At 43.5% G+C, this 27,037-nt stretch overlaps 4 protein-coding genes and 1 pseudogene across 4 annotated transcripts in view; 3 read left to right on the top strand and 2 right to left on the bottom strand.

Annotated features, from left to right (window-relative positions):
- Positions 1-89: 89 nt before the first annotated feature.
- Positions 90-3,161, top strand: brix1 (biogenesis of ribosomes BRX1). The gene is made up of 10 exons (XM_088282168.1): positions 90-326; positions 488-599; positions 801-844; positions 965-1,035; positions 1,127-1,176; positions 1,251-1,324; positions 1,400-1,450; positions 1,607-1,708; positions 1,798-1,926; positions 2,764-3,161. Exons 1-10 carry the CDS (start codon positions 177-179, stop codon positions 3,019-3,021), a joined length of 1,041 nt encoding a protein of 346 aa, XP_088138294.1. The 5' UTR covers positions 90-176; the 3' UTR covers positions 3,022-3,161.
- On the bottom strand, positions 3,076-5,896 carry rad1 (RAD1 homolog (S. pombe)). The gene is made up of 7 exons (XM_088282170.1): positions 5,718-5,896; positions 5,079-5,280; positions 4,880-4,991; positions 4,598-4,755; positions 4,214-4,314; positions 4,026-4,124; positions 3,076-3,741 (listed from the first exon to the last, which is right to left on the bottom strand). The coding sequence occupies exons 2-7, from the start codon at positions 5,271-5,273 to the stop codon at positions 3,564-3,566; spliced, it is 843 nt and encodes a 280-aa protein (XP_088138296.1). The 5' UTR covers positions 5,274-5,280; positions 5,718-5,896; the 3' UTR covers positions 3,076-3,563.
- Positions 5,790-6,771, top strand: c21h18orf32 (chromosome 21 C18orf32 homolog). The gene is made up of 3 exons (XM_088282171.1): positions 5,790-5,925; positions 6,225-6,427; positions 6,510-6,771. The coding sequence occupies exons 2-3, from the start codon at positions 6,245-6,247 to the stop codon at positions 6,573-6,575; spliced, it is 249 nt and encodes an 82-aa protein (XP_088138297.1). The 5' UTR covers positions 5,790-5,925; positions 6,225-6,244; the 3' UTR covers positions 6,576-6,771.
- Positions 6,772-7,499: 728 nt separating this feature from the next.
- Positions 7,500-27,037, top strand: part of dym (dymeclin) — a 29,923-nt gene continuing 10,385 nt past the window's right edge. Inside the window, exons 1-14 of the mRNA XM_088280938.1 lie at positions 7,500-7,731; positions 8,039-8,229; positions 8,604-8,656; positions 8,746-8,839; positions 9,026-9,162; positions 9,603-9,675; positions 11,206-11,331; positions 11,969-12,108; positions 15,530-15,715; positions 16,176-16,354; positions 16,856-16,981; positions 17,076-17,189; positions 17,273-17,367; positions 20,353-20,452. Of these exons, the coding sequence (XP_088137064.1) occupies positions 8,090-8,229; positions 8,604-8,656; positions 8,746-8,839; positions 9,026-9,162; positions 9,603-9,675; positions 11,206-11,331; positions 11,969-12,108; positions 15,530-15,715; positions 16,176-16,354; positions 16,856-16,981; positions 17,076-17,189; positions 17,273-17,367; positions 20,353-20,452 (1,563 nt within the window). The 5' untranslated portion in view covers positions 7,500-7,731; positions 8,039-8,089. The remainder of the gene's footprint in view (positions 7,732-8,038; positions 8,230-8,603; positions 8,657-8,745; positions 8,840-9,025; positions 9,163-9,602; positions 9,676-11,205; positions 11,332-11,968; positions 12,109-15,529; positions 15,716-16,175; positions 16,355-16,855; positions 16,982-17,075; positions 17,190-17,272; positions 17,368-20,352; positions 20,453-27,037) is intronic.
- On the bottom strand, positions 21,232-25,126 carry LOC148319147 (uncharacterized; annotated as a pseudogene).

The raw sequence follows: 27,037 nt of genomic DNA, 5'->3' as shown, positions 1-27,037 counted from the left end.
CAACACATATGAGTGCGTTATAGTGAATTTTGTTATGGTTAAGGTAACTCGTCAAAAAAAAAATAATAATGTTACTCCAGTTGCAACTCCGTACCATTTGGGGCACCGTCGCTCTCGTCCCTTCACACACGAGTCGCGTTCTCATCCAGTCACGCGAGAGTTGCCCGAAAAGAAACATGTCGCCTCTCAAGCGAAAACGTGGGGGCCGAATACCGGGTGGAAAAAAAGCCAAGAAAGTGAAAACTGATGCAGATGCAGGCGAACCTGCTGCTGACAACCAACAGGAGAAGAAAGATGAATACACAATTCCACCGCCAGTTTCTATGGTATGTGCCCAATTTGTTATATGTCGCAATTGTTGTTAACTCGCTAGCAAGGTGCTAACCAATTCCAAATGTTTAGTCCTCTGATCGAATATTACATTTAGAAAACCTTTGCATCGCCTTTTACTGTTTTGATTTATCTTGTTGGTTTTAATTGTGTCCAGGGCAAATGGACCAACAAGGAAAGGCTTCTCATCTTCTCCTCAAGAGGCATTGACTTTAGAACGAGACATTTGATGCAAGACCTGAGGAACATAATGCCGCATTCGAAAGCAGGTAAGTGTTGCGTACACCTGAAAGTCTCAACTGAAGTCAAAACTGGAATTAGGATTTGGATACGAGACTATTGATTGAAAATATTTTTTTTATTTTGAAAGGCAAGCACCGGAAACGATGTACTCAGGAAGGATGTGCAAGCTAATTTTCTTAACAAATTGTATAAATAATAAAAACGTTTTTATTTTTAACTCCCACTAGATACCAAAATGGACAGAAAGGACAAGCTATTTGTTATTAATGAGGTGAGTGTTATTTATATGCCACAAATAAAACATTAATCTTTGCAATTATTCATTAATGTATTTACATACTGAAATGAGTGCTAAATGAATAGGTGATAAGACGTTTTTTTTCCCTTGTAGGTGTGCGAGATGAAAAACTGCAACAAGTGCCTCTTTTTTGAAGCCAAGAAGAAACAGGATTTGTATTTGTGGTAAGACTCTCACTTTGTATTAGCAATAGCATCCAAACCTTTTTAAGGTCCTGAAACTCCATTAAAGATTAACAATTGTGTTGTCACGCAGGGTAGCAAATAGCCCTAATGGACCGTCTGCAAAATTCCTGGTTCAGAATCGTAAGTGGCCACAAAATCCATGTCATTTTTAGAATAACTCCAGATGTAATGCAAACAATGTTAACTCCTTACAGTTCATACACTGGCTGAGCTCAAGATGACAGGGAACTGCCTGAAAGGATCAAGACCACTCTTGTCCTTCGATCCTGTGAGTGAAGGCGGAAACAAGGTGGAGGCCGTAGTTTGGAATATTTGTTTTGACATCATTTGTTTTCCCTTGCAGACATTTGACAAGGAGCCCCACTACGCTTTGCTGAAGGAGCTCTTCATTCAGGTTGGTGCAACTTCTCGTGATAGACTATTTAAGCCAAGGCCTTTAATTTTACAGAGGCACTATGTTGATCTTGAACTTGCAACGTGTATACAGATGTAGCTAATAAATGGGAGAGTTGTCAAAGTAAACACTCGTTACTAAGAGGTCTCTTTGCAGACGTTTTCCACGCCGCGCTATCACCCCAAGAGTCAACCATTTGTGGACCATGTCTTCACTTTCACCATTGTAGATAACAGGATTTGGTTCAGGAACTACCAGGTGACTTGTTTGTTTCATCATACAAAAAGAAAAAAAAAACTAACAAAAAACATCAAATTTGACTTTTCGTTGTGTTTGGTCATCTACAGATCATCGAGGAGGATGCGGCACTGGTGGAAATCGGACCTCGCTTCGTCCTCAACCTCATAAAGATGTTCCAAGGGAGCTTTGGGGGCCCCACGCTCTATGAAAACACACACTTCAAGTCACCCAATATGGTAACATTCACTTTACACTTGTGACTGGAACAGTTGAACCTGGTAGATCGCGATAACAATTATAATTCACTCTGAAGTACAAAACCTTTATTAACATGTGCAGGGAATGTTTTAAAGATGTATAAAATGGAAACCGTTTCACATTTAATATTTTTTAAATTATTGACAAAAGGGGAAACCTCTTCAAACAAGAGTCTAGTTGTCTCCACCTGTTTTATTCACAAATGACAAGCAAAGGCCGCAAACCTTTTATTGGCTAGGATGAGAAGCGAATGTCATACTAGATGTAGAAATGTTTATATCTTCACTTCTTGTCCAACAGCACAAACAAATACTCCATTACACATTAGCGGTCACTGACGCTAAAGATTGAAGCACTATTGAATAACTTTATTTTATTTTTTTTAAACAATGGAGGTGACACAAAAACATAAGTGGCAATTTGCCATCTAAATAATAATTTAAAAAAAAGAACAATAATGGCATGATCCCCGTGGTACCATAGTCATTATCTTCCATGAACACTGAACAAAAGTACTTCAGGAAAGGCTGCGTAATACCAGCTCCGGCTGAGGGTCCTATGCCGGAATAACAACTGGAAATCATGAACAGCATGATTCACATGGCACCTGGCAATCGTCTCCTCCTAATGCTGGACAAAAGTATTTGGAACACTGGTATTCTTTATATAAATGCTCACCAAATTCTGAGATCTCAGATTTAAGTTAGTGAGGTGCACAGTTCCCGTCAGGAAAAATGACGGCCAAACTTGACATTTTGCAAGTTGCTTGGTGTATTAGGATCAACACTTAACATGACGCTATCCTATCCACTCAGCACCGGCGTGAGCTCCGTCAGGCGGCGGCGGGCCGCGTGCGCGAGAGGCAGATGGTGAAGGAATTGCACAGGATAAAGAAAGCCCAAGACAAACCGAAGATCGTCAGAGACGTGACGGAGAACGTCTTTGATACACCTGTGCCGAAGAAACCCGTGATCATCGAGACAGAGCCAAAGGAGAAGGAGAATAAGAAGAAAAAGAAGAAGAAGAAGGGTAAATTATTCAAAAGGAACAGGATTCAGATGGGCTCCAAGTAACTGGAGGGACTGATCAATGACCAGGAAGGAATCCAAAACACACATTCACTTCAATTGCGTGCGAGTTTTGTATTTTTTAATGTGAGCTACCACATATTAAAGTTACTACTTGTCAAGTTTGGACAAGTGCTTGAAGTCAACATTGTCCAAAAATGTCATCTCTTTCTTCCATTTATAAACGCATATAAATGTAAAACGTTAACTCTGATGCCTGACAAACATTGGGAATGGGAGGCGAGTCTCTTGATTAAACGCAGCTGACTTTTGTACTTAAGTTGTTTTATTCCTTTTATCCTGTACGGCCCCGATCCCATGATGAAAGGTAAAGGTGACTCTCACCCTGTGGAAATCCTGTGGGATTCTCCAAAAATGTCAGCCTCAACTATGGACAACCTGTACTTGAACAATCCTGTGAGTGAATTATCTGTGGTCGGGTTGCGGAGGCAGCAAGGAAGCCCAGACTTCCTTCTCCATAGCCATGTATTTCAACTCTTTTGGAGGGATCCCCCAAGCGTTCCCAGGCCAGCCAGGGGGGCGGACAGTCACTCATCATCCACTTCCTCGTCGGGACAGCAGTAGTAATCCACAAAGCAGATCTGTCCGTCGTCATTGCGCACCAGGTACTGCAGAGACAGGACTCCCCTGCTGTCGGTCCTCACGGACACTTTGCTCGACAACGCCAGCGCCTTGGTCGAGGGCTTCAGCAGGGACATTTTGTACCTGTTTGGATGGAGTGTTAAATGTTAGATGGATTTTCTAGAAAAAAATAAAAACATCAGATGTGACACTGGCTAATCTTGGAAGACTTTTTAAACGTGTTGCACTTAAGTTGTGACACCACCACAGAAAGGTACTATTGGCAAAGAGGAAAAGTGCTCGTAACTATAAAATAAAAAAAACTAATTAATGGAGAAATGGAAGAGTATGGCTGCTCATTAATTAATGGAGAAATTAAAGCATACAGTAACAGAAAGAAAGAAAAATAAAATAATGCATACACTCACTTGTTGGTTTGCGTAGTGGTACAATGGAACAGCTCCATCATGTCAGAATCTTTGGGGTAATCGTAATGTGCGCTTCCAGCATTGCCGAACGTTGACAGCCTGGAGTGAGGAAAACGCAGCAAAAGTAAAATCATTAAAAATCTTTAAAAGCCGTTAGTAAAAAAAAAAAAAAAAGTGGGAGTGCCTACCGAAAGTAAGGCTGGTTAGGGGACATGGTGATTTGCAGCACCTCGCTGGTCATGTCCAGTTCAGAAAAAGCCTCCTTTAAACTCTCAGACAGCAGGATCACCTTTAGGGAAAACACACAATCTAGTTTTCCCATAAAAAAGTAATAATACATTGTATGCATTACCACTCAGGTACACTGGTACCTATTCTGTGCTTTCCATTCATTACATTGCGGAAGCTATATTGTAGTAAGCAGCAGCAACATTTTCACTCTCACCATTGTTACTGCTACACTGTAATAAGTCATTTCTGGTTTGTATTGCTATGGCAATACTTTTCCATTACTGTTATCCTTCTGCTGTGACATGAGAGCTTCCGCTAGTGTGGCTTGCTGTGACCTCCACCTTGTTTGTCACGTTGCTGCTGCAGAACTCAAAGTCAATTGGCTCCTCGGGCTCCTGCGTGTTGATCTTGCAAACAGTCACCACCCCGCCCTCCTCCAGGAACAGGGTCAGGGGGTAACCGTAGCCTTTGTAGCACAGTCGCAAAGTGGTGGACATGCCTGAGGCATACACAGATACAGTAGATGAGATACTGTTGATAGGTACAATAGATACTACAGTAGAGCTACTGTATATACATAGATAGAGGCATGTAATAAGACTCATTTGCAGGTTCCAACTCACCACCTGGTACTGTGCTTCCCCCAAAAATACTGAGACAATCCAGCAGAACTGTGAGGTTGATCTGCAATCCCACCAGATCTTCCTTGAGGATAAACTCCTGGAAGATTGCAGCCTACAATAAAGAACCAACAGTCTGAATAAACTATACCAATCATAGACTTCAGCAAGCCCAACAAAGATTAAGAGGAAGCAAACATACTTGGATGAAGGCATTGGCTTGAAGACATTTGGAGTCCTCCACGGTGACTTTGAGGCCGTTGGGTGTGGCGGTGAAGAGGGCGTGGTCTTTGAAAGCGATGGCTTTTAGGATGTTGGACAAATTGCGTGCATTATCCAAGGTGGCCACCAGCACGTATTGGTTATTGTCGCTCTGCGACTGCATCAATAGCGGCATTGTGGTGCTGGAGGGGGGGGACATATTAAAAGAGTAAACTTGTCTAATTGTGAGTTCACAATGGTATTTGAAATGGGCAGATGTGAGTTGTCTCCAGCATCACAAACTCAGATCCACTACACTAATTAACAAGTGTAGTTTAGTATGATGTTCTGCTTTTCATGTATGCTTGTTTATTTTTGTTTTGTTTTTACAATTGACAAATATTCAAAATTTAAATACGACCCGTCTGAAAGACATTGTCGATATCTTCAATGCTAATTCAGGATCGTCAAAATCAAGCGTTTTAAGCATTGACTCCGTTTGCCATAGTTACATGACTTATACACAGCTAACTTTACGGTCGGTTATTTTGACAAAATCGAGTTTAGGAATATGTAACATGACAGCATGATAGTTCCGACTAAATAAACACGAAAGTGGAAAAACGACCAAGTCACTCACATAGTTATAATTCAGACATCCATTTGGTTGCGTTTTTAAGAAAAAGCGCCCGGGATGTCACACTCGTGCCTTCTTCTTTGACAACTTCCGCTTGCCCCCTTTCTGCGGAAGAAGATTATGCGCATGCGCGATAGCTTCCGCCTTCCAGAGCATTCTCTTCTTCTACTGTCAGGTCGTGAGTGCTGTTTGTGCTTTTAATCTCTAAAAGGTGAGCCTTGTTAAGCAAATATGTGGTTACTTGTACTTTTTAACTGTGTAACTTAATTTAATCACCAAGATGTCCGAGAATATATCAGCGTTAGCTATGTAGTCACATGACGTGCTAGTCGCAAAATAAGGCAAACCTTAAGTAAATACGGTGGTGGCATATGATGGAGAACATAAAAAAAATTAGAAATTTGATTAACAAACTCTTGTATCGAATGAGTCAATAAATTTGAAATTGTATCGATAAATTACTCTAAATGTTTATCTCGACACGGAACAATGTGTGTTTTTGTGTTGTAGGTTCTTAATTCGCTGCAGCCATGGTGTGCATCCCCTGCATAGTCATCCCTGTTCTGTTGTGGGTCTACAAGAGGTTTCTGGAGCCCATCCTCTATCCTTTCATCTCGCCCATCATCAATAGATACTGGACAAAAAAAGCAGTGGAGGAATCCGGCACAGTTGACGCAGCCGTTGGTGAAACGTGTAATGGAACATCCAAGGAGGTAAGATGATGATTAATGAAAGAAAATGTGATGAAATAATGTATTTTTTTTAATAATCCCCTTACTCTTTTCTTTCTTTCAGCTCGAGCACAAGGAAAAGGTTACCTCCAATGGAGCCACTGAAGGAGGCGATAAGAAGACAGACTGATCATTCTGACTGGTTGTAAATTGACCACATTGATAAAAGTGTAAATATGGCAAGATGTTGCATTAATTCCAGATGTGTAGTTTATTATTCACTTTGTTGCAATATTGTTAAATATTTCAGCTATTAACATTTTTTTAATCCACATCAAACCTGATGTTAAAGTTATGAACAGAATAAATAATGTCTATAGAATGACTGTTGGATCTGTATTTATTGAAGACTAGTGAAATGATAGCATCAAAATCCATTATTTGTTCCGCTTCTCCTTACGAGGTTCGTGGGAGTGCTGGAGCCTATCCCAGCTGTCTTTGAGCAGTTGGCGGGCTGCACCCTGAACTGCTTGCTAGCCAATCTCGGGGCACACAAAGACGAACAACCATCCGCGCTCACAAACACACGTTGGGGCAATTTAGAGTGTCTAATCAACCTGCCATGCATGAATGTGAGAGGAAACCAGAGTACCTGGAGAAAACCCACGGTGACACGGGGAGAACATGCAAACTCCACACAGAAAGGCCTGAGCCGGAATCAAACCCACGACCTCTGCACTGTGAGGCCTTCGTGCCGCAGAAAGCATAAAAATGCAAAAAAAAGTTGAGATTTGATTGTGAAGTAATTAGAAAGAAAGAAATACTGTTAATAATTTCAACGAGGCAGCATGTCAGCCTGGTAGTTACTGTGTCTGCCTTGCCTAAGAAACCAAACAGTTAATATACGTACATAATACATGTAGAAAAGACAAAAAGAAGAGCCAGGGGGATTTTAAACAAAACATCTACATAAATAACATAAAGCAACAGTTTTAATCGCTTTCATAGTTTTAGAGTCAAGAATAGAATTTATGTACTGTCTTGTTTCGGCGTCGAAAATAAAACAAGAGCTGGTTTGTTGCGCGACGTTAGTGTGTGACGTCATGACGCAAGTGACCTCTCTTCTGGACGTCATCACGCAAGAATGCGTGACGTGGAAAACATGGAGACGAAAGAGTGTGTAGTAAAACTTCCCTCTTCGCTGCAATTCCTCCGCATTTGAAGCCGACACAATCAGCAACAACCTAGCTTATAGTTAGTAACTTCAACCGGTGAAACGAGTTGGTTTATTTAGCTGTACGTCCAGCGAAGAGAGCCACAGGAGCGACGGGAAGCGTTTGTGACAGGTAAGCTAAGCGGTCAGCTGATGGCGAACTAGCGGCTAACGTTAGCTGCCATAGCAACAACCTCAACCTGTTTTAGTTATTCAAACGTATTTAAATGCTCGCTATCATGTCCCAGTCGTTACAAGTATAGCAATATTTGAAATTGTCGATATCTCCAGCCTTGGCGTCATAAATGGTGGTATTATGAGGAGTATTTATTCAAGCCGGCCCGTGTGAAATGCACGGCCCGCCACTGTCAATATTAATGTGTGTAATAGTTCGAACATAAGAGGCCTTGGTTACATTTCAGGCACTTTGATGTGCGCAGGCGTCGGCATATGCCCGGCGAACAGGCGGTGAGGCAGCACTGAGTCTGGAGATGGGAGCCAACACAAGCCAGCTCAGTGACCTGCCCAACAACCTAAGCCTCAAGGCTCTGGTAGGCACCGAGTCCATATCGGAGAATGACCCATTCTGGAACCAGCTCATCTCCTTCACCGTCATCAGCCCCACCAGCAGGTACTCGACACAGAAGTCTAGTCATCTGTTTCAAGGGGTTAAGTCCCATCTAGGATCCTCTATAGTACTCCAGGATGTTTGCAAAGCTGGCCGTCACTTCAGTAATGATTCATCTGAGTTATTCGTCCTGCTTGTGCATGAACGGATAGACTAGTTAGTGTTTAGTTCCTGTGCAAGCAGTGTTAGGCTGCATGGCTTAAGTGACATAATTTAAAAAAAATATATATATATATTTGGTCTCTTTCAAAGACCACATTTGGGATATGTGGCAGCGTGAACTGGGAAAAAAATAGAAGCTTCTCCAAGATAAGCAAAGAAAATTGGCGTAAACATTATTTATAATGAATGCGTATTTTTTTTTCTCTTTCAAACAGTGGAGACTCCAAGTTACTAGAAGAGGCCGTGTTACCGCTGGCCAAGCTCCTCAGTATGGCAAATTCCTTAATTGATAAAGAATCACTATAGCAAGAAAGTTATATGACATGCTTTTGTGATGCTTTTTGCCTCTGTTCTCAGTTGAAAACAATCCCAGAACAGGAAACCTTGGCGCCCTGGTTAGAATCTTCCTGGGACGGACGAAAGAGCTGAAAATATCCACAGAATGCCAAGAGTGAGTGTGGGCAGCTTTTTGCGTTGGTTAAATAATTAAGAAAATAAATCAAAATTTGAATTTTTCCCATCAAAAATAGTTGCCATTATAACATTTTTGAATATCCGATGTTTTTAATGATTACAACATTCTTATCTGTCATCCAAGCCGATGAGAATCCAAAATGTGATTTCTACTCTCCTGCAGTCAGCTGTTCATCTGGCAGGCCCACAACGCTCTCTTCATGATCCGCTGCCTGCTCAAGGTGTTCATCCGGGAGATGAGTGAGCAGGAGCTGCACTTGCAGTTCAGCTACCAGGAGAGGGCGCTAAGCTCCTGTGGAGGTGAGCCATGTCACCAGCTCTGCTTCTTACACGCATGCACGCGCACACGGAGCTGGTCGGGGACAGGAAGTTGTGGTCAGACGGGCCATGGAAAGTGGCAAACGATCTGACATAATGAAGTGACTAATGCTGCAATCAAGAACGCTGGGAAAGTCGGGCACCTTTGTTGATCGCTGTGCTTTCTTATGGGGTCCTTAGGGTAGTAAGAGATTTGAATTCATAATGTTTGGATTATTTTTTCCTTCCTTATTCAAATTCCATCCCATATTAACAATCAAAATCCCTTTCCCCTGATGTGAATAGAAAAAAAAGGCAGACACTGCAGTGGGAAAGGCACTTAACATCTGTGGCCTTCATATAGAATAGCGACAGGCTGCAAAATGTCAGATTTTACAGGCAGCATAAAAAGTGATTTTAACATCTCTCTTTGTTTCCTCTAGGAGCGAGCCACGAGGACCTTCTTGAGGAGCTCTTATCCAACTTAGTGCACCTGATCGTTGAAGTACCGCTGCTGTAAGTACTTCAAGTGTGTGTGCGTGTTTGCGATAGAGTCGTGAATGTAACTTGTGCACATTTTAAAAAGGTCAAGATGTGCTCAGATTGTTGGGGATAAAAAAAACAAAAAAAGCCAAGTTATGGTGACCGAGATGATCACAATGCCCCAACTGTTCCCACGCAGCTATTTAATAATGTCACTTGTCTATCATTTTACATAGCCAACTTCCAAAAATGCAAAACAGGGGTGACCCTTACAGAGTTTGGCATTGCGTGCTGGATGTCAGTCACTGGAAGAAAAAAACAAAAAAAAGACAAGATTCCAACCCAGAACCTCTTGACCGTGAAACAGCTGCAATCACCACTAGGTCCCCGTGCCGCCTGGCGAGCACACAGTTGTCCAAAATGTCCTTGTTACGTGACAAAGTGGGGAAAGGCGTAAGGAATGGAGTCCAACTCCTGATTTGATTGATTGAAGAAACAATTGCTTAAGAGGTGTGTTTGCGTCCAGACGATTTGTCATAATGGAAGACATCCTTTCCTCCTTTCTGTCCACAGACATTATTCAATCCTCTGCTCTTACATAAACACATTGACATTCCAGCATATTATTCATTGTTCCTGGCTTCCAAATGCACCGTGTTCCATTGCCTCCGCCTCCCCTCCCCTCTCACCCTCTCCTCCCCCACCCGACCTCCACCAATTTGTGGCTCCCGGCCGGTTTCCTCCTTCGTACGTGCTCGTGGTGCAGATTTCGTCATTCCTTCGTGGTTACGCACTTCTCTTGCTTTGATCGTAGTCTTGGAAGAAAACTTGTTTTCTTTTTCTTATTGTTGGAGATAAAGTTTTTACAAGATAAATGTCACTAGTTTTCAACGTGTTTGCACAATTTTTACGTGGATGTCTTTTGACATTAGAGTACCAGTTCACGTGCTCTGGCATGCCGTTCTTCATGCACAATCATTTTAGACCTGTTTCTATGCAGTGTGTAGAGTGATTTAACTTCTTTTTAGAATTGTCTGAGCTGATTTTAACTTTTTGTGATTGCAACTTTCATTTTCTGGTTGAAAATACAATTTATTTTGTGACAGTGATATTTTATGGCTGGACGAGTAATTGAAATTTTTAATCTCAATTTCGATTCTCTTGATCTTGAAAACGTTAAAATTGAAGAAATTATTTTCCAAAGACTTTTTTTTTTGGGGGGGGCCATACCAACACATATTTTCACAGGCATGAAATATAATCCCTGAGTACCCAGGTTAGCCCAGTAAGACCCAAACCTTGTTAAAAGTACAAGGCCATTTTGTACCTGACCAAAAAAAATAGAGATTTCAAGAATAGTGTTCAACATGCAAGGATGAACGGGCATGATTCTATGATTATATTTGCCTTAGGTGATTTTTTTTTTTGTAGCTTAATAAATATGTCTTGATTTCCATCCTGATTTCAATCTCACTCAAAATAATCGTGATTATTATTTTTTTCCATAATTGTTTAGCCTTACTTGATGTTAAAAAAATGAACTGTCGTCTTGTGTCCGTGTAGCGACATCACCTACAGCATCTTGTTTGAAGCCGTCACCACTCTGCTGGTGTTCTTCTCCTACCAACTCTTCTGCAAGGACATCCTCAGAGATGGTTTGATCTACCAACATGTCATGAAGGGACGATGGTGAGCGAACACACACAGAAATGCACAATTAATTTTTTTTGGGAATGCTTGTCCACATGTGATTTAAAAATGTTTCCATGTGAAGTCGAGGGAAAAAAAACGTTCATACATCAGTAGTTTCTAGTTCTGTGTTTGTCATCACGCCTTTCCTTAAGCTAGACTTGCAACGCGTCTCAAAGTTTTGCAAACATTTTGTTCCCGGAGTGGGCCATCCACATTCTGTCGATGGCACGAAGCGTTTTGGATCTCCTCCAGTTTGTCGTGGGACCGTCGCAGTCCTCTGTCTGCTTCTCTGCGCTGCCAGACAGTTTCATCACGAACAATGTCTTCATGTGTTATTCCGCGACGGTCTTAAAAACAGGGAAATGTCCTAGCGAGCATCGGCCCGCCGTCTCCTCCGTGACCTTTCTCTTGCTGTCTGGGAGACGAGCGCCGTGTCTGAATTTTGAGTGATGTCATCCATTCCATAAGTTACCGTCCCAAATTCCTGTTTCTTTCCTGTCCTAAATATTCCTGCTCCCAAGTTATATGAGCAAAAGTCACCCCAAGCACCCGGTGTCGTGCAAAATATCAGTGGACTGTAATGAATCTTTCCATATGAAAAGAGGGTAAACGTGTACTTTTCATTTTCCTCCAGTTTGTCGCTGACGAGTCGTCTTGTGAAGACGCTGCTGTATAACTTCATCAGACAGGAAAAATGTCCACCACCAGCAACGCACATCTTTGAACCCAAAGCGGAGGGCGGCCTGCTTTACGGCCTGGCGTCTGGCGTGGCAAGTAAGAACGCACCCACAAAAAGCACCAACATTTTGTAGCTTTAACTGCAATTGCACGACCGCCACCAAATGTTCACCAGGGCGTCGTTTTCATTTGGATGATTCCGGTTCAGATTCGGCTTCCTAACCATTCTCAACAGGTGTAGACTGAAAATGGAAACTGGCTTGACAGCTATAATCTGGTCTGTTCGTGGAAATGGCCCACCAATGAAGCAATTTACCTGATTGACAAACAATTTTTCAGACGACCAGTTGGCCTGTCAACCAAGGAACTAATAACAAATCAATTGGCTGCACAGCAGTTCATGCATTGCCCCCCCCCCAAAAAAAAAAGCGTAAAAAGCATCGCCAGTTCTTCCCTTTTCTTGTCCTATATTTATTTCTTATTATATAATCGATAAGAGAAATGAAAGCAGCACAGATGAAAGCGACGGGTAAAAAAAAACGAGCTGCACATCTTGTGTGCATGTGCTTGTGCACCAGCCCAGATGCCGCATACGTGGATGTGTCGTGTGAACGCTTGTTAGCATAGATGCGCGCCCACGGCTTTCCCCTGCAGATACACATTCTTTGTGGGACCCTGGTGGCAGATTACATCCACTGAGGCATCGGCATTCACTGGCTCGTCTGTGTGCGTGTGTGTCAGTGGCCGCAGACGGGCCTGATGATGAGTTATGGTGCCCTGTCCTCTTCCGTAATCCCCCCAGAGCCCGTCTGTCTGCAGCCGCCTCCCTTGTACACACGCACTTCCAACAAAGACACAGGGCCGCTCATATAGTCGCCGCTAGGAGACAGTGCTTGTTTTCTTCCAGCCGGCTTGTGAAGCATGCACATTCCATTTCCGTGTTGTTAGTCACTTAAACAACGCGACTCATTTTAAGCAAGAATTCCTGAAGGGGAATTGGTTACATTTAGTTCTTGTTTTGTCCTCAGAGTGGCTGGAGGAGGAACCTTTTTTATTTATTTATTTATTTTTGAAGAATAGTTTATGCGTCATGGGAGAATATGTGCTTTTGAACACATCATGTTGTCATAGCTGAGATTATCAGAACGGTGTTGGCATGTTGTCTGGAGAGATCCAGAAACAATCTTGAGTCTGGTCTGTCTGCTTTCATCTCTGCTGTTACATTATCGTCTCTAATCAAACTCGATACGAGAACTGTTTGAAAAATGTCTCCCGGTATGAATATAATCATGCTCCGTGTACATTTATCTATTACCTTGGCTGCAATTTACAATTTAAAAGCTGCTCTGGTTGGATGGTGTCACATATTTTGATTACTTGAAATTTCAAAGCACTGAACCTACGTTGGCTGTGTGTGAGGTTCTTCGTTAGAACATTTCCTTAGCTAGGAATTTGGAAGTGCTTTAACTCGGGTTCTTGTTTCAGAGCGTCAGGCTCTGTGTCCGTGTGTGACCTTTTCCATTCCTTGCTTTTCACTTCCCTTTCCTCCTTTTCACCTTTTTTTCCCTCCTGCAGACTGGGCGCCTGGCCACAGGCAAAGCAGTCACAGTTATTTAGGGGTAAAAAATAAACTAAAATTGCCGCTGCCGCTAATGTAGAATAAAGCCCAGTGAATGTGTGTGTGTGTGTGTGAGTGCAGGAAATGTGGCCCAGTCGGGCCCAGTCACTGTGGTGCCAGTGATGCCGTGAACAAGGCTGCGTCACAGGTTGGCGCCGTCTCTCTTGAGAGCTTGTTTTCTCACAGAAAGAAAATTTGGGCTCTGGAGTGAAGTCATCTTCCTCCTCCCTCACAGGAATTACACACCCAAATTCACTGACCAATTACATTTTTGGGCCACAATTCCCAAAATATAGCAAGTAGTCCAGATGACTTCAACAGAAGAATGCAACCTTTTGTAATGGACCAAGACCAGATCCATGACCTAAATCCAGTTGGAAATCTGAAAACATTGCAAATTGCAAAATGGCTGCCCCCTCGGATGCATAAGCATGGGTAGATTTAGCAAAAAACTTATTAATCAGAATGCCGACTAGTGTGGGCTCATAGAACATGTTATTGTAAAGAAATGTTTTTACTTCACTTCCCCTTTAATGTCTCGCACAAATGAGTACAGCCGTTGTTACCATGACAACAGCGGGTGGAGCTGTTCTTGAAGATTTCTGGAGACCCCTCTGTGTTCACCCCTCTGTGTCTAGACTGAAAAAAAAAAACAAAAAAAGAATTTTTAAAATTTTTTACCCCAAAGCCAGAGAAGTTGCACTGTGGCATGGCCCGGTCCCACTTCTGTTATGGTTCTGATACTACCTAATAAAAGGTGGAAAATGATGTCAAGCCTGCTTCATGTCACCCATCAGTCCATGTCAGATTTGTTTTATGCAGAACACTGACATAGAATTTGAAAGACAATCATAAGCTTATTATAACACACCCGCCTTACGTCTGTAACATTGTCAGCTAAAGAATTACCTTGCCATTTTAACATTCACCACTAGATGGCAACATGTCTACTTGGCTCCGACTGTCAGGTTGGACCAACAGCAGACTGCCCATCAGAACCGCCCCCCCCCCCCCCACACTCCACGCTTGCATCATCACAGCAACCCTGTGGCTAGACGTCCAGGAGCCAAAGGGCGGTCATCCGTGTGCCTTGATGCTCATGCTTCTCATGATGCCTGAGTGCGCCCGCGCTTCAGTCGAGAAACTCAACACATTGCCCCCACCACCAGCAAAACACAAACACACACACACAAGCACACAAAAAAGAAACGACTCCAGTGGCTTCAGTCGTTTTTGTTCTCTGGCGCCTCCTATGTTGTTTGATCGCGACCGCTGCAAAGGGTCAGCCGTGATTCCATTGTGCCCATTTTGGTCTCGATTACATCAAGTCTGGCGGCTCATTTCCTCTTGCATTCATTCTCGCATCAAGTACGAATCAGCCTGACAAGTTTGACACTTGCGATCTATAGATTAGAGAGATATGACAGAATATTAGGCGCGCCTTTAATTTACTGCCCAACGGCACCACAATTTACTGCCTGTTGACAATTGCCACCTGAAGATTGAAGCTAAGCAGGCATACCTAATAAAGCGTCCCTCCCACAAGTGCCGCATTCCGACCATTGCGACTTTATAGATAGGACAGATAGGAATTTTTATTGGACCATTGTGAGAACGATTAGAGTTCCAGATTAATGTATTGGGCCAAGTTAAGCGAGGTACACAGCTGACAAACAGGCCAAATGTGAAGCATATGCGATCAGAGGTGTCAAGGAGCAAAATAAAAATACTTCATAACTACTTAAGTAGAACGTTTGAGTATCTTTACTTTAGTGGTGTAGTTATAGGCCTTCCCATGAAATATGCTTGGCCCCTCCCTCTGGTAGCAGGCCAGAAAATTGACTTCTGGGCATTTTATGATTGGGCTGTATTTGTAACACTACATTTGTATGTCTTCAGGTGGTTTATGGAGCGTGTTCACTTTGGGTGGAGCTGGCAGCAAAGTCGGGGTGGACCCGGAGCACAACCCCTTACCATTGTCCAATCAGAGCCTCCTGTTACTGCTGGTTCTGGCCAACCTGACTGACGGGCCCGACTGGCCCAACCCCTACCGCCAGGCTATTACCTGCTTCAGAAACACACAAGGTAATCGGGCGGAGGGGCGGAGCTTTTAGCGGCCATTTTGTTTTGTAACACCTAGTAAAAGAAAGGGATGGGATCATGTGACAACAAACTTGAATAAAATACTGTAAAGTGGGTCTCACACTGTAATAATCATTGTGCGCCGTTCAACATAAATTCACTTGGCAGATTTAAAAAAAAAAAAACGACATTTTGCAACCCCTGGCATATGTAATTTTTTCTTTCCTTGATTTTTTTTTTTTAATATTTTCATTTTATTTTTTGCAATGTTTTCATTAGCGTTTTTTTTTTCTTTCTTTCAATTATCATGGATTTAAAACTAAAAACTAGTACACGAAGGATCTCTTTTATTTCGTAGCCTTCACCAAAATGTGCGGTAATGGGGGCATTTATACAACCGGTACCATGAGGTGATGTTACGATTTTCTCACGTTAATTCACGGTTGTCTGTGACCCCGTGTAGACACGTCATCTATTCCCGTGGATCAAGCACACACGTTCCAGATCAATTTCAACAGCCTGTACACGGCGCTGTGTGAGCAGCAATGCTCTGACCAGGCCACGCTGCTGCTCTACACGTTGCTCCACCAGAATGCCAACATGAGGACCTACATGCTCTCCAGAACCGACATGGACAATCTGGTGGGTTGAGTGGTGGGTGGCCAAATATTTCAGCAAATAGACGTCTGGCAGGGGAAGGCGTTAACGTCTGTGGTTTCAAACTGGAGTTTAAAGCTTAACAATTTGAACAAATCATGGGTAGCTTCCGGTAACAAAACATAATCACGCAAACTCATTTCTACACCACTGCTGTACATCATGTCCACCTGTCCGAAGGTCCTCACTAACACTGCTGTGGGAGAATAAAAGTATCTCGCTAACAGATGGCTGCTGTTTTGGTGAGCATCTCAGTTTAAAAGGCTTCCTAGGTTGGCACGAAATAAGAAAAATGGCAACAACTGAGACAGGCTGCTGCTGTTTTGGGTATCAATGGAGTCTGGTCGGGTGGGTCTTTAGGACTTTTTGGATGCCTCATTATGTGCTGATGTTTTGGTTAGCAACAAAAGACTTGGTCAATCTAAACTGGTCATTATTATATTTGTCCAGGCAGAATGGTTTGATGTCGCTCTTCTGTTTCATTAGGTGTTGCCCATCCTGGAGATCCTTTACCACGTAGAAGAAAGGAACTCCCATCATGTCTACATGGCCCTCATCATCCTCCTCATCCTCACAGAAGACGACTCCTTCAACCGTTCCGTCCACGAAGTGGTGAGTCGGGCGCATAGTTGCATGCGCCCATGAAGCACGCGCTTGTTCACCATGTTTCTTTCTAACGCATCCACCCCCCCCGTGTCCGTCGCAGGTCTTGAAGAACGTCACGTGGTACTCCGAGAGGTCATTGACCGAGATCTCCCTCGGCAGCTTGCTCATCCTGGTGGTGATCCGCACCATCCAGTTCAACATGACGCGCACGAGGGTAAAAGCCGGATTTCTCTCACCGAAGAAGTGTCCAAATGCTGACGATCAAGTTTGATAACATCATGGTACCTCCTCCTGTAGGATAAATATCTCCACACCAACTGTCTGGCCGCACTTGCGAACATGTCTGCCCAGTTCCGATGTCTGCACCAGTACGCTGCCCAGCGGATAATCAGGTAGTGATCGTCCTGTGTACCCTAGAAACATACTATACAGCGATATATTAGTTTTCGACAAACATTCGGGTATGTATTATTAAAGGTTTTAACCGATGGTAGCCGGTTTAATTGGCCGGCCGATTAATCGGTCAGGCCCTAATGATTATCTTGGGCAGTTTACACTGATTCTAGTATTTTTCAGAATTAATTTTCTCTATTTGTGAAACACCTTTCATACAGAAAACACAACAAATGAATAAAAGATGAATACAAATACAATAAAACACAACGCAGCCATCTCGTTTTAATAATGGATGCTGAATCAGCGCAAAACATGCGCCACTGTCAATTTGCTGCATGTGTGCGTGTGCGTGCAGAGCGAGAACAAAATATAAAATATTGAGTTTGTGCTGCGGCTGTGTTCCGACGATAACATTATGTAACATCCAGGGCAGATTTGTGAGGACACACAAACGTGCGCACACGCACAAGTCGAGCCATTCACTTCTGATCGTCAACTTCCGACCGCGCTGGAAAGAGCGTTTCCTCCCCTCGCAGACACACACGCGTGCATCATCATGCACGCACGATCATCCTCTTTATCTGTTTTGCCGCGCATTTGTGACTCTGCTCTTTTGGGGAGGAAGAAACATTGTCAGTCCCGCCGCGGCGTCCGGCTTGCTGACGCAGTGATAACCACGATGAACTAAATGGACTGTCTGGTCAGATAAAAGGGGATTTCCTGGCAGGAATTTCCAAACGTCCAGACAGACAGACAGTCGCTTGGCCCCGGCCTCGTTTTAATGGCGTCTCGGACAAGCACCATGACGGCCATTGTTTATTTACACGCCACCTCTCGAATTTCCTGCCGACAGCACACCCAGCGCCATCATTTCCTTTTATTTACTGTTCATCTTCTTTTGCCACAGATAACGCGTTCTCTCATTACGCAGTCCCTCGCCGCATTAAATCGCTTCCACAGTCTCTCCCTTTCCGTCTCGGCACAGTCATTCACTTGGTACTCTCTTGTCGACACATTTTTATTTGTGAGTCATCAATGCACCAAACGGCGCATTTCCATCCTCCATAGAAATAAACCTTATTGGGCTTCATGGGGAAATTGATCTCTCTCTACAGGCTGACGAAAACATGTTTTCCAAACGTGCCACAGGAGACGGCATTTGAAATTCCATCTGTGTTTGTGTTGAAGGAAAATTTAAGAGCAACTCAGTCAGGCGCTGACCTCCACCAAGGCCAAACAATCCTAATTTGGACGTGCGTCTCAAGAGAAATCAACCTCGCGCTTTGTCGGAATTTGTCACTGTGTCTCATATGACTGTGTGTGTGTGTGGGGGGGGGGAATCTTTTACTGCTTTTTGCTGTGATGCTTTTTGATCGAGGGGGTAAACCCAGCAATATCCCACCTTTTAGAGTGAGTATTAGTGCCGTAGTCGAGGCTGGACACAGTTTCGGTGAGGCTATTCTGCAATACTGAGTCAATGGTGTGACGTCTGATATACGTGCAAGAACGAGTATTTTTCCTGCCTTATTTTCTCTGCTGCCATTTTATTTGAGGTCACATTTGAATTGCAATGATAATGGGATGAAGTCCACCCAGGAATTCACGGCATTTGGAGGTAGTGTCAGAGTTTTTCGCTGCCATTGACGGATATAGACGTCAAAAAGTACATTCATTTTTCCTGCGCTGGTCCCGAATGAGTTCACTAGAATAACCTTGGTAGGCGGTGGTATTTTCAGCTACAGTAATTAGCTTCCTTGTACCTACCAAATAAATTGAGTCATTGCAATTCCAAATCTTAATTAAGTCGCAATTCATACATAATCAATAAAGCTTGATCTGTGCTTTTTATATAGAACTGAACCAAACTGTAATAATTCTTACACACCCACACCCAAACACACGTGTATATATATATAAATAAATATATATATAAAACATAATTAAATGGCTGAATGAATGAAAATGAATGGAACAATGCAAATTTATCAATTTTCTCTGTCATTGAGCTGTAAATGTCACACATAATCCAATCATAGCATATAGGAATCGGAATCAAGCGCGCTGTATGTGCGTACAAAAGATGCACTGTCTGCAGCGCACGTGCGTGCGTGCGTGCGCGCGCAAACACCACAGAAAGCCTGTTGGGATGCGGACACATCGGGGACAGTGAGGCGGTCTGTCGTTACTTTCGTCCTCATGACTGTTCGGCACCACGGAGCTGCCGCGTTGAAGTGCACCCTTTTCACTTGTTTCCATGACAGTCGCTAACACAGTTTGTTATTGTGCGCCTGGATCCCAGCTGGAGCTTGGACATCCTAATAACGCAACAAGTCCTACAGATGCTCGGACAAAGCTGCTCAAATATCTCGGTTTTATTTAATTAAAGAGTGCCCATGAGTCTTTTTTTTTTTTTTGGGTTCCATTGCTGACAGATGACCAGGTGCAGCAATTAAAGGCCATCCCTGTCCTCTCAAGTCCTCCATTTTAGTTGAACGCTCTTTGCGCTGCGCTTATGTGTCTGTGAATGGTTGGTTGTGTAAATGAACCCTTTCAATTCATTTTAATGGCGGAGAATTGATTTGATTTTACCGATAAACCGATCTTGGTCTCATATCGATTTCAGATCGTTAAATCAAGATAGCGCCACATGGGATTATCGCCCATGTCACCTCAACATATGTCTGTCAGTTACCTGAGACTTGGAACACGATTAATTGTGCATGTGTATGAGTCTGTGTCCCAAGTCGCTGGAGCACTCTCCAGAACACACGCGCTAAATTGTCAAGGGATAGAAGCTGTATGCGTCTTCATTGAGGAGGAAGATAATAAAAGATTTTCTGCAACCCAAAGTAGCAAATACATGTGGAAAACAAAGAAAAAGGAATGAATACAAAGTTGTTGAAATTGTGAAAGCTATTTGTCAGCGCTGCACTCACGCCTTGTGCTTCCTCTGTATGTGCTTGTTTGTGTGTCTCCCGCAGTCTATTTGCTTTGCTTTCGAAGAAGCACAACAAGGTGCTGGAACAGGCAACGCAGAGTCTGAGAGGCAGACAGGGTGACAACACAGTCTTGCCTGACTATGTGAGTATTACCCGCAAACCCACGCTGTGCGAAATCAAGGTATGCGCATTCTGCTTTTGAAAATGTTCGAGACCCCACACGTGGCAAAAGAATAGGCGGATTTGTTCTAAATGCTCTGGTATTGTGTTATGTACTCAAGGTTTCCAACACAGCATACCGCACGGCCTCGAATTGCTCACCCGTTTTCTGCTTTTGGTCAGTCACGTGACATAGCAGTGGGCACTTGGACATCAATATCAGTGGACAGCAGGGGGCAGTGCTGCGTAAAAAGTCAGCCTCCCTGTCTGTCTGAAAACAGGAGCATTATGTTGTGCTTTAAAGTATTTGACAAAGGTAATCTTAATCAGAATACCGTGTTTGGACTTGTGGGGACACACAAAGCGTATTACTGCAAAGAAAACCTTGAACTTGACTTCTCGCTTTCAAACAGTGTTGTGTAAATGATCCCTAACTGCTGGTTCTGAGGCGGTCGCGTCCGGCAGCGTTCACGGTGCATCTTAAGAGCACTTGACCAACGCGTGAGCTTTTTGTAACCGTATCAATGATCATTACACCGCTGCCTTCAGGTTTGCCTGTCTCCGTCTGAGTCTGGTTGTCATATTACATTTTTGTCTTCCTTCCTCTTAAGCGTGTTTGTGTGTTTGTATGAGGGGGTGCGACATGTATGAGGATGCCCTCAGGTGTTTGGGGAAACATGAGTGCATGTGAGTGCTCCTTCAAGCATGCAGCGGCTGTCTGATGAGACCCCTCTTGCAAACACATCGATGCACGCATAAAGATTATATGGAAAATGCAATTATCCTGATATGTTTTGAGGCTTGCTTCCTTTCCTTCAGGGGCGACGTTTTTATGTAAGAACATATAAATATAGTCTCTCTTTCTCTCTCTCTCTGTTTGTCTCTCTCTCTCTCTCTCTCTCTCTCTTTCTCTCTCTCTCTCTCTCTGTGTCTCTTTCTCTCTTTCTCTTTCTCTCTCTCTCTGTTTCTCTCTCTCTCTCTCTCTGTGTCTCTTTCTCTTTCTCTCTCTGTTTGTCTCTCTCTCTTTCTCTCTCTCTCTCTCTTCTCTCTGTTTGTCTCTCTCTCTCTCTCACTGTTTGTCTCTCTCTCTTTCTCTCTCTCTCTCTCTCTCACTCTCTGTCTCTCTATTTTATATTTATATATTTACATGTATATATATTGATATATGTATTGTGTTTGTCCACATGTAGACATATTACTCTGTCATGTCAAATACATCGCCGTGCTTCCACGGTGACACTAACAGCAGCGACAACAACAAATAACAAGCGGCACGCAGCGGAAGGTCAAAGTGTTTACGTAGGCACACCACAATTTATTATCCAAAGAGTCAGTCTGTTGCTCAAGGGCACCTGGATGATTTTTTTTCCCTCTATGGTCTTTCATGGGAATCTTACCGCAAGGGCTTTGTACCCCTCCTTGAAATAGCGTGTGACATCTAGTCTGGGTGAGAGAACTGGTCAGCATCTGCGATAGCATTGTTGTGCTCGACTTTAGACTATACTAACTCGAAGTGACATTGGTTCCCATGTCTGCCAGAGCTCTTTAAGACATTTTACTCTTATTGATGTTAGCCGAATTCCAGTTTGAGTACCAGTATAAAAAAAAAAAAACGCTTTTCAACTCTGTCTAACGTTGGCAGCATGTTTTTGGGTACGTATGCGAGATGGAGAAATGGAGATCACAAACGCTTTCATGAGGGAACGGCAACCTGAATTGTATCACAAATTCAGACAGCGACGCGTTGACATGTGCCGCATTTCAAAGATTTCCTTTTTAGTCAAGCAAATGGGAATTATTTTACGATCCGCCATATTGTCCTTGACTGGCTTTTGGATTTGACGAGGAAATGATTAAATACTGTTTGTAGGAGAGTAGAGCACGCAGGTCCCAGCTATGCAATTGCGTGGAGTCATTTGCAATTAAATGAAGACATTTACATGAAAATAAAGGGATGTTCTGGTATCGTTTGCGATGGAAGGAAGAAATGAAATGTAGTCAAATAGAAGAATACTGCCATTACTCAACGCAAAGGTATCTGGTTGCTCATTCATCATAAACTGCTTTCCCACTCCTAGCTCGTCAGTGGTGTGACTGGAGAGGCCAAATTATTCGATTATGCATTTAAGACAGCATTTCGTCAAAGTTTAATATTGTACCATCCTTGGTATGTGCCTGGAAATAAAAATGACATTTTTTAGAAAAAGATGATAATGTCATTTTACGCAGCAATGTTATATATAGCGCTTCATTTTCTCACTGCCCACATTCTCCTTTGGAAAGAATCTGTCGCTTTCTTAGTTGTTTTGTTGCTTCTGACTGACGCATTTAAGTCAAAAACTGGTGCATTCAGAGTAAGCTTACATTAGCCGGTGTGTTTATTTTAGTCATCACCTATGTGCACTTTGTCATGCGAACATATAGAGTGGAGAAGTTGACTGGAGGAGGGCGTGCTGCAGCCGTGGCGGAGGAGGGTTGTGGTGAGACGGGGCATCTGGAAACGATGTCATTTGGTGGAGTCTGGCCCTGCATCGAGAACTAATGTTTGTTTAATGTGGGATTGCCTGGACATGTAATAGCTTTCTTTACAAGGGAGAGACTTTAAGGGGGGCAGTTATGAGAGAGAAAAAACAAAACGAGTGGAATGTAAACATCTGTTGTTTTCCTCTGTCGTCAGTCTTTTCCCCGCATTTTTTTTTTTAATTTCTCTTGATGTTGTCTTCGTTGCCACTACACAACCCCCCACCACCCCTATATCCTCATCCCCGAACGTGTTGTTTACGCTGCTGTGTCTGGTTAGCGTCAGCCAGGCACGAGTGACGGGCGATGGGCCCCTTGAAGCCCCCGGGGACAGCCGAAGGCTCCCCGGTCTGGCTATCGCTCTCTCTCACTCTCGCTCTCTCACTCTCTCTCTCTCACTCTCTCTCTCTCTCTCGCTCTTTCTCTCGCTTTTTGTCTCGCTCTTTCTCTCGCTCTCTCTCTCTCTATCTACCTCTCTCTCTCTTTCTCGCTCTCTCTCTCTCTCTCTCTTGCTCGCTCTCTCTTTCTCAATCTCTCTCGCTCTCTTTCTTTCTCTCTCTCTCTCTCTCTTGCTGTTTCTCTCGCTTTTTGTCTCACTCGCTTTCTCTCGCTTTTTGTCTCGCTCTTTCTCTCGCTCTCTCTCTCTATCTACCTCTCTCTCTCTCTTTCTCAATCTCTCTCGCTCTCTTTCTTTCTCTCTCTCTCTCTTTCTTTCTCTCTCTCTCTCTTTCTTTCTCTCTCTCTTGTAACCCCCACCCGTCTCTCTCAAGGGAACATGGCTGTGGTTGAATTATACATGGCGACGTGCTGCGAACGTTAAAAGATGTGATTGTGTGCGTTGCGTTGTATGTCACCGTTTACCCTCCCAGCCCGTGCTTGTGCGAATGGCGCTTCTGTTTGTTGGTCTGTTTACTGTTATTATTACTACCTCCATACAAAGGAACACGCAATGAGCGAGGAGCTTGCAGGGACCACCCTGTCAGTGTTTATGCGCGGCAGTTGAGTCACAAACTGTGATCTCTTTTTAATAGCCTAAACTGGAGACATTCATTGGCTTTGTTGCGCTGCTGTCATGTCGAGGTTAATAGTCCAGCCCAAGGACACATCAGGTAATAAACAAATGACTCACATTCCTCATCATGTCTTCCAGTAATTTGGCACTTGATTAAGTCTTGTTTCCTCGCTACTCATGCTACGGTAGCCTCGAGTCTCTTGTAAGTTGCCCCCCCAAAAAAAAAGTAATAGGAGCACAATGCGTAGATCTCGTTTCCAAAAACTGCCAGCAAAATCCTCAGCCAATTTTCCTTAAACTTTTCAGCAACACCATCCATTACTAAAGTGAGCCCGCTCTTGATACTCGACCCGATAATACCTGACGCAAAATGTATCCTATTGTACAGCAGTTGAGCGCAATACCTTCACATTCCGATTTTGGTCATAATGGGGATCTTAAGTTTATAAAGCTCTGATTATAAAAACTGATTTATTGTAATGCTTGTGTGTGTAAAAACTAACCACCCGATGTTTAAAAATGTCTTGCTCAGCATGGAAACTTGCTACTCTGTTGGTGTTTATACGAATAACCCGAACACGTTGAAGTTGTGACAACAAGAGAGCCCGAGATGCTTGAATGCATACACTTCATAGTTCATTAAGTGTCTGTCAGTCGTATTCAAATCCTGACTAGCTACATGCTATTTTATTTTTATTACACAGTGGTTAGCTTTTCTTTAATCTTGTTTAGAATGTTAGTTGAAAAGCAATGCCTGTATACTGATGTCGACCAACGAAATCACGTTCCATTTTTCACTATGGAAAGGTCAGGAAATTCTCATGTTTTCCCAAAACAAACCCCAGGCAAAGAACTTATGTGTGAGAATGTCGCCCGGCAAAAATGCCGTGATTATGACGAGGCCGTAGCGACATAAATGCAGGTCAGACAATGACCCATTTTAAAAAGTCCCCAAAGACACGAGAGAGCGACAGACTGCTGATGGGGCTGCTAAGTCACTCTGACCTCGGCTCATGTGTGTCCGTATGGTGTGTTTTTCTGCTCCATTTCCAGCATCCATCTTTTCTTCTTTTTTTTTTAATTGTTGTTTTCCATCTTACCATTCGCAATTTGCATCTTCCCCATGTTCACTAGCAGTGACTCTGACCTTATTTTTCTCTCATAGATGCATTGAAGTTGTTGTCCATGTTCACGTTATTTATTTTTTTATGTGCGAATCTCAACACGGACCAAGAATGTTCTTAATTTTGTTGACATTCGATGTGGTCTTCTGCATGCATTTCCTGTCTGTTTGACTTCCTGTTCAGTGAGGTCACACAGCTCCTGAGTTGCCATCATCCATTTTTTTCATCATCCACTTATTCCGAAAAGACCAATCTCAACACGGTACTGTTTCAAACTCGATGCAGGGGAAAATTCATACAAAGTAGGTTCACATTGCCCATCCATGATTAAAACAATACGTCCTAATATTATTCCAGAATTTCTTAGGTGATGAAGACATTTTTCAAAAAGTTGGACGGAATGTGGTTGTTAATATATTTTTTTTTTCAAATGATATCTATTCCAAAAGAGGACTCGTCTCAACAATGACCGCAAAGTCCACCAGTGATGAATTCCTTCAAAATATTCCGACCAAAATCTGCTTTTCAAGTGACTGAATTTGTTTGTCACCCTGTCCTTGCCTTTGTCAGCGGCGCTTCCCGATAGGCCCGTCTGCTTTGTCTGCCTTGCAACAGCCTGGGGTGAGCAGCCAGGGAGGGAATCGCTAAGCTACTGGTTTAATGATGCCGGCACCTCCATGCCCCTGCTGCCTCTTAGCGCTCCCCACACTTGCACACTCTAATGCTTGCAGAAAAAAAAAAAAGAAGTTAAGTCAACACTAGTAGGACGTTTAGTCGCTCCGCACGACCCATGATCGACCTTGTCAGACGCATCGCGGAGGTCATACACACCTCCAGACACACACGTGTGTGTGTGTGCTCGGCGGGACGACTCGTGGCAAGCCTCCTGTCATCTTTGTGCAAATGGGGCAAAATAATGATACACCTCACGTCCGAGATTTCCTGGTTGTGGGGATGCATTAAATAGCAGCAGAAGCGGTTTGTGACTCGCGGAGGCTGCAGGCGAGGGAGGGAAGTCGCGCACAAACACACACGCAACAGCAGTGTGTGCGTGTGAGGTGTTGTTGGGCTGTCTGGGGGGATTCAAATTTGGAGGAAAACAAGCCCAAAAGCGAGGCGCACGAAGAAATGAGGAGTTAAGATATTTAAATCCTGTCTGGGTTTCAAGTAGACCTCTTAATCTCATCCACTTGACACACACACATACACACATGAAGCCAGGCAGACGTCTAGCTAGCCTATTTTCCTCTGACCTGAATTCCCTAGCGTGGCATTTTTTTTTTTTTTTTTTTCCCCCTGCCAGGCCAATCTCATTAAGCCGCAGCAAGAGAACAAAACACTCGCCACCTCAATCCTACCCTTCATCTACTTCTCCATTTTAGTTCTCGCTACCTACTCCACTGTCTCGCGTTTCAGCTCCCCCTCGGTTCTTTCTAATTATGGGCCGCCACAGCGGACCGAAGCCAGGCGGCGCAGTCAAGCCCCGAGCGCTTCCTTCTTTGCTTCCAGACGCACGATCAATCCTCATTATCTCTGGCTGCCCTTGTATTCCGCTCACCTCCTCGCGTCTGCCGGTTAACGCTGCCGCGCCTCCTCGTCCTCCAGCCTGCTGGAAATCAAAGCCTCACGCATTGCGCTCCGTAGATATTGAACATCTTCCCACTCTCACGCTTTGGTGTTCTTCCTGTAACGTTATTTCTGTGATAAGGGCCGTTCTGTTTAAGATGGTTAGCCCAGATTTGAGGCGCCCAAGCTTTCCGTCTTGCCTCGCTCCTGAATTGGAGCTGCTCATTGGTGGTATTGGTGAATTCTTGCTCAAAACATCGGAATTTAATCTTGACTTGGGTTATCTGTGTAATATTTACATTTGTTAATGATCCTAAATATTAAAGTGGGGAAAATAGAAAATAGG

Source organism: Idiotropiscis lumnitzeri, chromosome 18 (assembly GCF_059441095.1).
Source record: "Idiotropiscis lumnitzeri isolate Australia: NSW breed Sydney's pygmy pipehorse chromosome 18, RoL_Ilum_1.0, whole genome shotgun sequence".
In the NCBI taxonomy this organism is placed as follows: domain Eukaryota; kingdom Metazoa; phylum Chordata; class Actinopteri; order Syngnathiformes; family Syngnathidae; genus Idiotropiscis; species Idiotropiscis lumnitzeri.
The sequence above is the reverse complement of the archived record's forward strand: the minus strand, read 5'-3'. Positions and strand labels throughout refer to the sequence as shown.

What these genes read in the sequence shown, in the direction of transcription:
- c21h18orf32 (XM_088282171.1), top strand. Translation starts at nt 6,245, where the DNA reads ATGGTGTGCATCCCCTGCATAGTCATCCCTGTTCTGTTGTGGGTCTAC. An exon ending in GTAATGGAACATCCAAGGAG is followed by an intron (nt 6,428 to 6,509) that starts GTAAGATGATGA and finishes TCTTTCTTTCAG; the next exon opens with CTCGAGCACAAGGAAAAGGT.
- brix1 (XM_088282168.1), top strand. Translation starts at nt 177, where the DNA reads ATGTCGCCTCTCAAGCGAAAACGTGGGGGCCGAATACCGGGTGGAAAA. An exon ending in AAACAGGATTTGTATTTGTG is followed by an intron (nt 1,036 to 1,126) that starts GTAAGACTCTCA and finishes GTTGTCACGCAG; the next exon opens with GGTAGCAAATAGCCCTAATG. An exon ending in TGAAGGAGCTCTTCATTCAG is followed by an intron (nt 1,451 to 1,606) that starts GTTGGTGCAACT and finishes GTCTCTTTGCAG; the next exon opens with ACGTTTTCCACGCCGCGCTA.
- rad1 (XM_088282170.1), bottom strand. Translation starts at nt 5,273, where the DNA reads ATGCCGCTATTGATGCAGTCGCAGAGCGACAATAACCAATACGTGCTG. An exon ending in AAGCCAATGCCTTCATCCAA is followed by an intron (nt 4,992 to 5,078) that starts GTATGTTTGCTT and finishes TCTTTATTGTAG; the next exon opens with GCTGCAATCTTCCAGGAGTT. An exon ending in CCTAACCAGCCTTACTTTCG is followed by an intron (nt 4,125 to 4,213) that starts GTAGGCACTCCC and finishes TCCTCACTCCAG; the next exon opens with GCTGTCAACGTTCGGCAATG.